Here is a 14,828-nt window from a genome sequence, read left to right as displayed (position 1 = left end):
TATTCGTAAAAACAAAGCAGTTAACAAGACAACGCAGTTTACTGTTGACACATAAGTACCGTATTAAATCAAACAATGATTTTAGAAGACTCCATACAAATGGTGCCAAGACTTTGTCCACTACTATCATTTCAAAGTTATTCTTCTTTCATAAAACCTCAGATTCTTATAATTTAAATTCAAGGAAAAAATGTTTAAAGTATACGGATATTGGATTAATAATTAATTTGACATATCTTATTTTATTATCGGCTACTTCTTCCGTTTTCCACTCTCAGAATATTTTCATATGAGATAACATTCCAAGATGAATAAATCAGGCCTTATCTGCATACAGCAGGAATCCTGAAAACGTGCTGTCATCCTCACTGCTAGCATACGCTCCATTCCAGTCTCGCAGTGTCTCTAACCAAACCTGGTCACCTTGGGATAACTTCAACAGGATCAAGTTAGACGCCTGGTCGATGTCCTGGCCGTACAGGGAATCCCTGGTTCTTAGCTTCCTTGTTCCGTTCACCACCAGGGCGATCCTAAGGGGCCTGTTCCTCACAGTCACGTGGTAGGTAAAGATGTACACTCCAGCAATGCTGCAGTTGAATTTACTAATGGCGATGTCGTAGTGGTTTTCCTCGTTGTAGAAGACCTTATCGAATTTGACTGGAAAGCCGGGAGGCGGGAAGGACTTGCTGGGCGACAAGCCCACGCTGAAGGCCGACCGTTTCACTACCACGCTGTCACCTCTGGCCCCCTTAAAACCCCTCGGGCCACGGTCCCCCTTCATTCCCGGGGGACCCCGGTCGCCCTTCGGTCCACTGTTCCCCTTCGGTCCAGGAGGGCCGGGAAAACCTCTGACCCCCGGTTCGCCTTTCTCTCCTGGAACACCAGGTTTCCCTTCTTGTCCGTCCAGCCCATTGGCGCCAGCAGGACCGTCCATGCCAGCCTCCCCCTTGTCTCCCTTCAGGCCCTTCGGACCAGTGTCCCCTTTCTCGCCTCTTTCTCCTTTTTCTCCCCCTGACCCACAATCCCCTTTGTCCCCCGAAACCCCCTTCTGCCCCTTTTCCCCTGTCGGCCCCGGAAACCCCATTGGGCCCATAGTTCCAGGTTCCCCCTTCTCTCCTTTGGTGCCATTCTCACACTGATCCCCTTTCTCCCCTCTTTCACCTCTGAACCCCGGAAAACCAGCGTTTCCCTTGTCTCCTTTGGACCCCATATCACCTGCAAGAATTAAAGAACGGGAATCTGTTAATAATGTGCTGTAGTAATCAAAAGGGGCAATCATTTGCAGTAGGAAAAGATGACTATGCAATATATATGCCATATTATTACATATACTTCATACTTCACCTATATATACAGGATTTCATCTTATTTGTTGCAATTGCTAAGCATGGATGGTGTGAACGCCTTTTATAAGCATTTTTCATAGCGACTGTTGCAGCAACTATAATGGCCATTCTTCCATCTCACACTTTTAAAGAGGATTAATGAGAACCGATTATGCTAAATATTTTTCAAGCCGATAGCCGATACAATACAGGGATTGCGACGGTAAATACCCCCAATGTCAAATACAGATTAAAAATATCTCACAGGAGCCAGAACTCGGCTTCTGAAAGCCTGAAATACTTTTCATGACTCACCTTTCTCGCCTGGTTTCCCTGGAATCCCAGGAAGTCCGTTAATTCCATTTTCTCCCAGATCACCTTTGTCCCCTATTAAAAAATAATAATTAAGAATCAACGCTTCCTAAATATGTATCATTTCCGGAAGGACTGCTCCCAGAATTATAAATGCTGCGTCTTCTAGGCCTGGAGAAGATTGCCATGAAGACAGTCAAGCCTGGGCAGTCTGGCAACTTCAAAGATCAACCCTAAACCAGCGTGAAATACTAAATGAAAAATAAATGTCCTAGTATAGTACTTCTTCTCAAGAGCTCACACTGCGCGAGTGGACCAGCGGGAACACACTGTACATGTGTATGCTACTCCTCTGCACTCGTGCTCGTGCACACTCAAGGCACGTTTAGCTACCTTTAGCTCAGTGGTGATTGTTCTAAACCACAGTGCTAGGATGTGAGAGAGCCCAAACTGTTCAGAGGAATGTCAAGAAAACCAAATACAGAAAGGAAATACGGCGCTCACACTTATTTGCATGTACAAAGGTAAGGGTAGGGGTACAATGCAGACCAAATCCTTTCTCATGTTCTTAAATATTGTACACGGAAAACACTTTGAATGTCTTAAAAACAAGCCTTTCTTTCAACTCACATTAACAAACAGAAATGTGTCCTGTATTCTGTTCCTACTGTTCTGTGCACTGCTGATACTTTTGACAAGTGAGAGACACATGTGATTGACTGTATTGATCGCTCTTTGATCTTACTGTCACTCAGGACATGTTTGTTTTTTTTTCTACAATGAGTAGAAAAATCAGAAAATAAAATCCTGTAACACATTCCGATTTAAAGCTGGTAAGGGGTTTCAATTATTTTTTTGCACTTTACACAATTTTAACTGAATGAACTTGTAAAGCTATACTGCACATTTGTTTAACATAAAAGTTACCAGCCCCGACGCTGGCACTTAATTCAAGATTTCCGATAGCCTACATATTTATTGCATGCTTGCACATAAATGTTAAAGAATGTTTTCCTGTTTTCCACCTTGTAACTTATTTTCCTCTGTGGTAGCAACTTGTATTTATAAAAAGAGTATCCCTTAAGGCACATGGAATCTCTGCTTTTACCAATGTCGAGTCTCTGGGTGTAGTTGTATATAGTGTAGCTTAATTGAACAGGAATTAAAGAATGCCATCCAAAGGCGAGGCCTTCATTAAGTTCTGATTATAAGTTAATAAATAACCACACATCTATATTTCAGAGTATTTAGAATTGGCAGAGGCCCTACGGCCACTCTTAACAGATGACTCCTGAAACTGATGTCTAGAGCAAAATGTACAATGAGAACATAAGAAAAGTTGTAGCGAGAGTTGGCCACTCGTCCCATGTAGCCCTTCAGGTAGTTAGTTGTTAATTGATCCAATGATCTCATCCAGCCGTTTCTTGAAATAAACAAGGGCTCAGCTAAACCTAAACCAAAAGTTTCACACTGTCACAACGCTCCTGTTCTCTTTTTCCCCCCAGTTTCCACTTGTGCAGTCTGGTTCGTGTTGGGAGCTGTGTTTTTACATAAAAGCGGCAATCACACGTATGCCTTGCATTCCTTTGGCACCTGCTTGCTTCTGGTATGTACATATATTAGATACAGGTGGGCAGCTGTGTCAGCATGCGTAGGCAGCAAAAGGAACAAGTAATATGTTTATTCCATGCTGAAAAGAGAAAAAAGAAAACACAACATTTCGGCCGTGGAGCTTCACCTGAAGAAGGCTCCAAGGCCGAAACATTGTTGTTTCTTTTTTAAGCATGGAATAAACATATTACTTGTTCCTATATTAGATACAGTCTAGCCCAGCGGCGACCGTCAATGTGCACAAAAGAGCATGACTGCTCCTATTCATGCCACATATTTAAAAGCACAAAGACTATGACCTTTGGCATCAGCACAAGAAGTTTTAACAAACACTTCAGTAGCGGTTCTGTATCACTACCTACAGTACATTCATTGTATTAGTATTTCAGTCCCGTCCATCCTCTTTGATGATCACATTAAGTGCATGTTGACCCTTGTCAAATGGCACATCGGTATGAATCTTTTCCATTTCTAACAACAGCACTGTGCCATGCCGGGATACTATTACTGGTTTTCCTGTTTGTTGTGTCTCCTAACACATCCTAGAGTTAAGTCACTTCCCAGGAAATCCATGTGGCCCTGAAAATGACACCACACCATTCAACAGGATCATAGGTAGATGCGATAACTGATCGAAATACCTCTCATATTTGATATCATAATGTTGAAATAAGTTCCCAGTTTTCAAAGAAGCCCTTGTTTAGAGCTAACTGATCACAGGCCTGGGAAGGGAGATTACAGTCTGCAGTCCTCCAGCCTTGTTAAAAGGAAACCAAAAGGTGCTAATCTTTAATTAACGTGATATCAAATGTCAGAAAAATCCCACTGTTTGAATCAGGAATGACATCTGACTCTGGATGAGGAACTGGACTGTGAAGGGCTGCAGTGCTTTCAAATCCTCTAATCTAACAGTGTAAATCCCTTTTCTGGAATGTGCTTAAAAAGTCTAAGTGCCTCCTTTTTAGAAAAAAAAAGGGTTACAATAAAAATTCCTGAAAAACAAGATGGGATATAAAGTCACCTTTTTCTCCTCTGGCCCCTTTGATCCCAGAAATGCCTGCTGGTCCAGGCAGTCCCCTTAATCCCGGCTCTCCTTTGTCTCCACGAGGTCCTGCAACAGCACAACATCCCCACTCAGTACTTGGCAAGCACTAGAGCCTCTCCAGACGATCGCCTCAGATATCTAACAAAGCAAATATCTGTGTTGCCGTGCAAGAAACTCATGTCTAAACGATTCCCTGTAATAGTTTTAATATACACGTTCACACCCGCATTCAATTAATTATGTCTCAGATATTCTGAACAAAATGGGAGTTGTAGATTTCACTTCATGAATTAATATTTCATCCGAATACAGTTTTGGGTTAATAAAGAAGAAAACGCTGCTTCTTCTCGTTAATAACCCAAGAACAAACAGATTACAGAGCAGTAAAATAGTAGTTTAACAAATATACACTTAAGGTAATAAAACAGTACAGAATTTTTTTTCAAGGATATAATTTTCTGAAAGGAATGGATTCCAGAATACTTGGACAGATGTGAACGGAGTGTATTCCAAAACTTTTTCCTTCCATTACCATAAAGCCACTTATTCTTTGTAAGGATTAGTCTGCTACAGCCTAATCTGAAAGCATTGACGCAAGGCCTAAACACTAGATGGAATACCAGCCCATTCAGACATGGGAGAGCATACAAACTCCATATAGAAGGCTCACCAGGCAAGAAACCCAGGCCCCAAGGCAACAGTGCTAGTCTTCCTGATACTTGTCTCCATTTAACCGCAACTCATAGTTATATTATTGCAAAAACTAAGTTGCATAATGTGCTAAAAGTCTGTGCTGATAGTAGCATTTTGATTGTGTGCTGTAAAAGTAAGATATCAATCCTAGAATGCATTATATGTTTTAGTACTGAAATTAAAAGCTCTTTTAAAAAATTATACAAGGATTAAATTTAATAGGGTTACAAGAGCACAGTGCAAATCCTGTATTCACAATGAAAATGTGCATTTTATTTTCTAAAATAGTAATTCGTCATTTAATGTGTCGATATTTTCCACAACAGTAATATGCATGGAGGTACAGCAGTATACGAATGCAGTTGTTCATTTCCTTTTTTTTGTAACTCATTACGATCTGAACGCGATCTTTTTTTGTTTGCTAATTTGGTACGTCTGACTTCCCTGCAATGCATGGGTTAACCTGGTTGACAAGGCAGTTACCGCTGAAATAGTACCTGGCAGCCCCCTGTCTCCCTTCTGTCCTTTTGGTCCTTGCTCCGGAGGACAGCACTCACAGAAATTGAAGAAGCATTCGTTGTAGTCGAGAGTGAAGTTCTCGTGATCGAGGCTGGGAGGCGGTGTGGAGATAGTTTTGAAGCCCTGGAAGGGGTTGTTGGCGAAGGTGGTGCTGTCCGTGGATGCCGAGGACGAGGTCTCTGTGCCGTCGGTTGTCTCATCCGTGACGCCGCTGGAAAACGTGGTGGTAGTCTGATGGACTTCCGGGAAGGGCTTCTTTGTGTACAGGTACTTGGGAAACTGAGTCGTCTTAGATGATACGTGCGCAATAATTACAATTGCCACTAGACACACTGATGGGAAGGAAAAGGTCGCCATTTCAATACCTGCAATTAACAATACAAAAGCGTAAAAATGTTTATTAATTTTGATTCCTCAACATTTTAAGGGAAAAAGTGCCAATATAATGTTACCAGCAAAATCAGCTCGTTTTTGAGGAGTGTGATGAAGAGATCCATAATAAGGATCCATTGGATCTATTGGAATACCTCATTAGGAGGCAAAGGAGCCTTGAATGTGTCAATCAGTGCACTGAATTTCAGTACTGAGTTGTTTATTGAATTTCAGTAAAGCACTGCAAAAAAGCATGGTATGGCAAGCAAGGCACATCTTGAGATCACTTATTCTAACCCACTCTTGACTGGGGGATGACAAAAACTGGTTTAACGGACTGGGAGAGCAAGCTGAACAGAGTATAGATTTGCAATGCAGCACTACAGTAACCCCTGGTGAGTATGTGCCTGGAGAGAGCCGCACGCCTGAGATGAACTCCCAAGGTTCTCTTGGGGTTGTTAGGTTGGTGAAAAGAGCTTATTAGGTTTATTAGGTAGGAAGACAAGCCTGGCTGCACTGAGAAATGAATGGAGAGTATTGATCTGAAATTGGAAGGGATACAGCAGTGGGATGAAATGAGGAGAAAAGCTCAATTGTAGGTAATTCGTTGACAACAGGTGGAGGGAAGATAACACTTGATAAAACAAATAAAACTGACAAGGTACGTGCGGATGCAGCCTTTTTTTCTAGAAGAAAGATGTTTTGTTGAGTATTATTAATACATATCTTTGCAGCCCATATATTCAAAACCTAAAGGATCTGTGAAATATGTACATTTATCCATGTAGTAAAACATCAGACTGAAAAAAATATTTGATCTATTTGTATTATTCTGATATTTGAAAATGTCAGAACACAGATTTTTCTCTGTTCAGTAAACGTACAGTCACGGACTACCAGACAGAGAAGGTTAAACAAAGAACAAAAAAGTTTCTTATAGAAGAGAAATCCAAGTGAATACAAATTCTGTATAAAAGAATGTTTCCTGTAGCTGGGAATGTTGTATAACTGTGTTTGATTCATTTAACTTCACCTCAGATCTCAGCTTTGTGTAGGAATATTTAAGCTGCAGGAATTTTGGAGTCTGACAGCTCTTTACATCGAAACAGCCACATACATTTTTTTTCTCATTTATTTTTCTTAGGTTTAGATCCTGCTTTTTCCGAAGTTGAACACAATTCAGCACAACAATATAAAACTGGAATAATTTCTCTCTTAGCTCTGTTTTTTTTTCAATACCAGTCCACTCTGAGATTTTTGTGATTGAATACCCAAGCTTTATCATCCATGCAGGTTAGAAGAAATAAACAGGCACTAGTTTATTTTTTCCGATACGAACCTATACAAATACAAAAGCACATTCCCTCTACATCTACTTAATAACCTTAAGTATTTGTAATACAATTGCAACTCCTAAAACACCAATAGCAAAACAAATCACACTGAATATTTCAGTTTTGCCAAATTATCTGACCATATTAGAAAAGTCCAAGTGGCAGTTTTCCTTTCTAATGCTAAGGAATTAACATTATTCTCACTTACCTTCTTAATGAACTGTTTATAATTTACCTCATCCCCTAATGGCTCTTTGTACGAACTAGAATCATCCACGTTCACACTCTGATTTAATTTTTTTCTCAGGAATTCTTTACATCCTGACCAATTGGAGGGTACCAAAGTTTTGGACAGACGGGATTGGTGAATTATTCAAGATTCTACGAAAGACTTGAAACTTGAGGACATGCAAATGTTTGCAGACAGGTAGGACTTAATTGAACTGCTCATTTCTGTAGTTTTCTTGTTTTCCTCGCCTTTGTGACATGAGATATGCCACTCTCATGTACTCAGTTCAATAAAACAGTTGGTCACAGGAGCAGAAGCACTGGTCACTTGATATATTAAGAATTCCTCTACCATATATCAAGGGGATTGGGCTAAATTAAAGGAAATTTCCAGTAATAAGCCAGTGCACTGTGATGGATTCTTTTGGAAAAAGCTGTAATTTGTAGGTTTGTAGAACTTTATACTCGTCACTTACAGTAGTAGAGAGCTAGCCCGAGGAGTGGATATTGAATAAAAGCTAGTATAAAAAACAAAGTAGTGATATGACAATAGTAAATTTTATCAGTTTAGATTCCTGTTAAGGTAAAAGTGAACTAAAGTTTTCAATAATTATTTTAATAAAGTAAATTTACTTTTCCTGTACCACTTAAGTGCATCTTAATGAATGTAAACCTAAAACACAAGCTCAAATTTCATGACCACGTATTATTCAAAATATCTGTCAGTTTACAGTAGGACACTTATTTTTCTCTAATACTACAAGTATTGTACTTGCCTGCTATTTAATGAATATCATGATAAAACAAAAATAAATCAAATTAATTTCTTAAGTTACATTGCATAATGAATTGAAGTTCCTGTGCTTTTAAGAGTATGTACCTTATAGTATTATTATTATTTTCAATGGTTTAGCTGCATTCAATGTAGTTGCTAGGCATATTTAACTTCCAACTTTATAAAATGCTTGTAAAAATTACTTTTATTTATTCGGACTGTACTATATCAATGTATCTTTCCAGTTACTGTACTGGATTTATATATATGGAATTTACCATTCAGGTGCAATAATATTTTGCTCATGTTTTCAACAATTAAGTAATTAATTACAACCATTTTAAAAACCCTTTAAAAAGTTGCTTTCAGATCTTTAAAGTCATTCTTCCATCATGTACATCTATTTGCAATAAGTTTAAAAGAAAAATCTATAGGTTAAATATGAATATTTATTCACAAATCAAAACATATTTCATCAGGTGGCTCAAACAACACATCTGTAATCCTCATATGTGATCTTCAGTCACTACCAGCCAATCACGATGCAGATTTCCTGAGAGATGGCACACAATTGGCTCAACTCCACCAGGATGAGAGGTGGGGATTACTGGGCTCTCTTGGCTTCTGGTGACTATGGCAACTGCCCATTTGTGATGTCATTGAGAGAGGCGAGACTCCTCCAATCCACAGTGAGTCTCCTATGTTTCTCTGTGGGGCTTGATGAAAGATGAATGGCTCTGAAGAGCAGTTGGTCAGGGGAACCTGTATGTGTGCTCTCATTCTCTCCATGGGAGTACAGGGAGAGCTGTGAGCTGATATGTAAAGACGCTAATGGTAATTTCATGTTGGGTGTGTAAATAATAAAAAATAATTGACAATTCTACCTTTAAAAGTATAATAAAATACATAAAAAGACACAATACATACACTTGAAGAAGGCTCCACAGCCGAAAAGTTGTGTTTTCTTTCTGCTCTTTTCAGCATGGAATAAACAAATTACTTGTTCCATAATACATAAACTATGTGTCATTCTGAAATTCTGAATGGGTTGGCTGGAACTGCGCAATAGATTCTTTGACGGGGTACAACCTGGTTTTGTCAGTTGCATTCACCTTTGAAAAGTGTGCTGCACAATCACACGTAAACAGAACAATGTTATCAAAAACCACAGGACATGTTGTAAATGTCAAACAGGCAACTACAGTGTATGAGGAATCCAGGAAGAGCAGAGAGAGAAGTCTTTGTCTGTTCTGAGGCAATCATGATCTCCATTCGATACCTCAAGCCCATTCCATTATTTTCATTTAAATTACACGGAGAAAGAAAAACAGAAATTGTATCCACACGCTTTAGTTGATTAAAACTTAAATGCCACTTCCAAAGTTCAAGGGCAATGAGGGCTTGATTCATTCTGTTGACAAAAGGAGAATGTCAAAGTTGAAAAAAACAACTGTTGCAATCTGCTTCTCTTTTAAAGGCCGGAGGCTTCAAAATCCAAGATTCTCACACAGTGTCGGTCTCCAAGCCTCACTGTGGTCCAGAGCTGCCTTCAGCCCCTTTCCTTGTCCATAGTGTATATTTTCATGCTCACAAGACCCACTCCATACAATACTCCATACTCCATACTCCAAACAAGACATGCATCTGGAAGGGACCACTGCATCAGTAATGGTTGAAAACTACCCCCAAGCCAAAGGTCTCACACCTTAGATAAAATACAGTAAAGGTCATCACAATCAACAAAACAGCCTCCTTTGGAAGTCCCACGGCCTACATAATCCATATCGGTTCCAGTCATGAAGACTCTCACTGTCTTCTGGACCACTTCCCATCTGAAGTACATTTCAGAATGTATACTGAACCTGATCTGTCATCTTCACCTCTAATCCAGGAAAGTTGTCCATCCAGTAGAAGTGTGGAATTTACACAATCAATAATGGGATGCCGGATCAGACCCAGTGTGCAAAGGTCTTTCCTTTTACTGGTCCCATTATTTGCTCAGCTTGGTGCATCTCGCTTTCCTTTTCACCTGTTCTGATGCTGATTAATTAAAGGGGAGCCGCAGTCCCAATTTCTCAGACAAAGAAATATGAAATCTCATTAATGGTATAGAAACCGTAGATGAGATTGGTATAGATTACAAATTTCTAATTAAGCACAAAATCGTGAACTTTGTTGAAAGTATTGTATGGTCTCTATTGTTGCCGCAAATTACTGGTCTTACCATGGGCGAGAATAAGAGTTACAAGTTACTGTGTACAGTACATTTGACTTTTATTGTGGTTTGAAAAGCACTCATCATTGCTAATTCTAACCCCAAATATAAAAAAAGCAATGCAGTTCCTCTTTAAGAGTTATACTTCATGGAAAGCATGCTTTCAATTAAACATACATACAGTAAGTAAAAAAATGTTGAACTGCTGAATTTATATTAAATGAATTCACATACAGTATCACATGAGTGCTCACCAGACCAAAACCCAGAAGATGCTCTGGCTTCTGTCTGTCAGCAAAGCGGTTTCATAGCCTTGACCTCCACACATATATCATTGATTCAGGTTAAGGGCACAGCAGTCATGCTTTAAATGTAAATGATTGTTTTAAATTTTGCTTTGTGGCGCTTATGCAGCAGGAAAAGAAATATCAGCTTACTTTTACCTATATTCGGTGAGGCTCAGCTAATTAGATATCAGAACGAGTTTGGTTCCGTTCAAAGAAAATGTGTGAGAGTTACATACCCTCTCACAAGGAAAACATACTGTAATTGATAGGAACACTGGGACAATATGTGTCCGTTCAACTCTTGAGATTTTTATTTCCTTCCTGCTAGGTTTTGTGCCCCCAGTCTCCAGTTACTCAGATCCTCGGGATCATCTTTATCCACAAGTATGGTCAAGCAAGCGAAATATTTCAGCTGCCGTGAAGTGGTACAGTGATTCAGAAAATTACAGTTGCACTTCTGTTACTTTGTTAACAAAATTTAAATCTGTGTCAGATGTTATGCGTAGTTTGGACCCATATGTATCATAGGATTGTTGTGACATAGGAAGCAAACTTCTTTGCCAATATTGGTATACTGATGGTAAAATTTTTAATCTTAGTGAACAGACTCAGAATGGGATTTCTTACCTGGATCTCCATTATCACTCTTTACTCCTGTTTGTCATAAGTGGAAGCACTGCCTATGCGTTAAGCTTTTAGTGGGCCTTTCTCTGCTGAAGTAAATAATAGAGAAGGAGTAAGCTGAGGCAGTGCTATTGAGAGGTTTGCTTAAAACCCTGAATCGTTACTTCTTGCTCCCAGCCTGCAGTGGTCTGCTCTTTCATATGCTTTGTTCTTTTCTCAACCTCCCTACCCCACGGAATTGTAATTGGAGGCTCTTTTTTTCCTACTACAGTGATGCGTCTAAATGTGTTGCATCTCAGCTAGATGACACACCTGCATGCCTAAATGCACAACAGCAAAGGTTAAGAACAGAGGATATGTAAACATCCAAACATTCTGGTAATTTGCAATGAACATATCATATTTGTTCAAGAGGGTTTCATAATATAAATGTGGTCATGCGACAAAGAGTAAAATCAGTATCTACTGTACAAAGCTTTATTTTTTGTGAATGTGTGGAATTTCTGTTTGTTGCAGTCTTTTTATGTGGTGAGAATCCTCTTAAATCATAATAAATTGAACTGTAAATGTGTAGGAGTATCAGAATTAATGCACAGCAGATCATATTGTGTATTAAGCAGGAAACATGTCATTTCAATTGGAAACTTCTGTTAAGCCATTTTAAACACACCAGAGACATTGCATCCTATTGTAACAAATTTATTCAGTTAGTAAATATTTTGTTAGACTGTGGGAACAACAGTATTTGGGATTGTGTATGAAAGAAGCCACTCACAAGATTACTATAGAACTGTGCAGCAGGATGCTGGAGTGTGAATACATGACACAAAATCATGAAATTATTTTATATTCTGCTTTTTGCCACAGGAGGGAGACTATTCCCCAAGTTTGTAGCTTTTCGAATATTAAAAAGAGACACTGAAGCCTTTTCCACTGCAGCTTGATGTTGTTTTATCTATTGTTACCAAATCCATTGTTGAAATCATTCCAAGCGCTTTATTAGCAAAGGTAATTCATCTCCTTTCAAAGCCTTCACAAAGTAAAAAAAAATATTAACCTCATTTAAGTGCATTTTACAACGGTAGGAAAAATAAAATCATTTTTTTTTCTTTTCTTAACTTGTTACTCTGCTTCATCTGTTAAAATACAAAATACAGAAACGAGGAAGAAACATTCCTTGCACAGGGCAGCCAAAAACAACACATCCAAATGACCCCACATAGAGATGTATAGCTGTACATTTCAATCGGTGTTCTAGAGCTCATTCGAACACAAATCATTTAATCATCTTATGACACAGAAAAATTATATGATATGCCTTCTTTTCAAACAGTGTGGCTGACAAACCAGATGGAGGAAACTTGGAAAAAAAGCTTTAATTTAAATTCACCCTCATAATAGTTACTGCAACAGTTGATACACATCCAGTAACCCCTCCACTCAGGTAAAAAAAAAAATTAATGTTACCTGAAGGATATTCAGATGATCATCCACTTTCCAGTCGAAGACCAAATGTCCTGTTTAGAGATGCGTCTTCATTAATCAGTATAGAGATCTGGTAGCTCTGCTTGCTGTGTAATTGTAACATTAATGTTTTTCAAAGGGTGGGTCCATCCTTTATGCTTTAATGCTCCACGAACCTTCATAATGGACCTTAAAATGATTTACAATTCTAAGGTTTGACCCTGAAACCTTACACGGTTCACATGAGTACTTTTAAGTTATGTACTTGTAGCTTCTTAACTTCCCTCCCTGGCTTTAATGAATGATCCCATTTGTTTAAATGAGCAGTGTCTGTATCTGATATGGGCTGACAGAACCAAACAGATTCTTATATATGTAAACATCTAGGGATTTTTATGAAGTTCGTTGGGCATGCTTTGATATGACCATTGTTATATTTAACTGTAACAATGTCAAGAACTCATGGAAGTATCTGTTTAGAAGTGTTAGAAACACTAATAGTTCAAACAAGAACTACAGTATTTACTCTCTGTGAAAAAGATCAGCACAAGCTGACTTTTTGTATGTAACAAGAGTAATCACCAGGTGGCAGGCTTGTACAAAAAAGAGATTCACTAGTATCTGTACGACATTGTTCGTCACCAGAGCAGATCCTTCATTCTATAATATAAAACAAATAAGACTGGTAAATCATTTATGTTTCTGCACTAAATTTAATGTACAAGTTAACTGGGGAAATAGGCAGCCCTTTGTCATTATAAGTAATGTTTATCACCTAAAAGAAAATAATCTTTTAGGTTAAGGTTGAAACATCATGATCATGACATTTAATCAGACTCCTGGTCTGACTTTGTCCAATAGAACATTTACAATGACACAGATTCCCAAAATTAGGACCTATCTCAGGTTAATTGGCTTCTGGGAAAATTGGCCCTGGTATGAGTGTGTGTGTTTGGGTCTGTGATGCACTGGAACCTACATGAAAGTGCATTAAAAATTAGTCAGACAAGAAGACACTTCTTTACATGAAGGGTTGTAGGAATATGGAACAAGGAAACCAGTCATGCTGTTAAGACTGGTACACCGTTTCTTTCAAAAAACAGCTAGATGAGATCTTTGGACACTAACTACCAAACAGGCTAGCTGGGCCAAGTGGCCTCCTCTCCTTCTAATCTTTCTTATGTTCTTATGTCAATTCCGGTTCTGTGTTTTAAAAGCAATGTTGAACTTTCACCAATAAGAGAAAATGACACAAAGAGTAAAAAAGAAAGACAAAGTTGCATTTCCAATTGCACAGTAGAATTCACAGACACGTCTTGTAACCCCTAAGTCACATTCACCACCTCTGAAACGCTGTTCCAGTTCCAAGTGACCAGGATCGTCAACCAACATCGTCTCACTTTTCTGCAGGAATGGATCACTAATATTCAGGCTAATGTGAAAACACACATTCCACGACAAAAAAGCATATACTGTACACAACGTGCAAAAGCGTATTCTAACAGCTCTCACAGTCTGCTGTAGGTAACTGATTTATATACATTTCACTAGAAATAACGATACCCAAGAATTAATGTTAATAAAAGGATTATGGAGTGTTTAATTTTAAAAAATTGGCTTAACCTGCTAGGCTGAGGGCTAACCTCCTGGCCATAGGAAGAGGAGCCTGGGAGTCTTATGCAGACTGAGGAGTGGCCAAGGGGTAAGTGCAGAAGTGGAGATGGGAGAAAAAACGTTCAGTATGTGAGGGAGAGAAGGGGATCACGTACAGTCTGTATAATGTTTTAGGCAAGGAAATGATGACAACTGAGTGTGAATGAACTTGGCTGTTGTCACCCCCCTAGCAGACTTCCGTTACAAACACCATTTTTACCCATCTGATTTTATGGGTGGTGGTGTATGAATACCTATACATTTTAAGATGTATTCAGGTCTGTAAGGATTCCAGATTTGCCATTAAAACTGAAGAAGAAAAATACTGATGTGAGACTTCCCCTCAACAAACTGCCTGCTGAGTTATGCCG

At 38.9% G+C, this 14,828-nt stretch overlaps 1 protein-coding gene across 1 annotated transcript; it reads right to left on the bottom strand.

The window, feature by feature from the left end:
- Positions 1–264: 264 nt before the first annotated feature.
- Positions 265–5,862, bottom strand: otol1b (otolin 1b). The gene is made up of 4 exons (XM_088914618.1): positions 5,484–5,862; positions 4,270–4,359; positions 1,641–1,712; positions 265–1,215 (listed from the first exon to the last, which is right to left on the bottom strand). The coding sequence occupies exons 1-4, from the start codon at positions 5,860–5,862 to the stop codon at positions 317–319; spliced, it is 1,440 nt and encodes a 479-aa protein (XP_088770744.1). The 3' UTR covers positions 265–316.
- Positions 5,863–14,828: the final 8,966 nt, after the last annotated feature.

This window comes from Atractosteus spatula, chromosome 4 (assembly GCF_055471065.1).
Source record: "Atractosteus spatula isolate fAtrSpa1 chromosome 4, fAtrSpa1.hap1, whole genome shotgun sequence".
Lineage (NCBI taxonomy): Eukaryota > Metazoa > Chordata > Actinopteri > Semionotiformes > Lepisosteidae > Atractosteus > Atractosteus spatula.
This window is presented reverse-complemented; position numbering and strand designations above follow the sequence as displayed.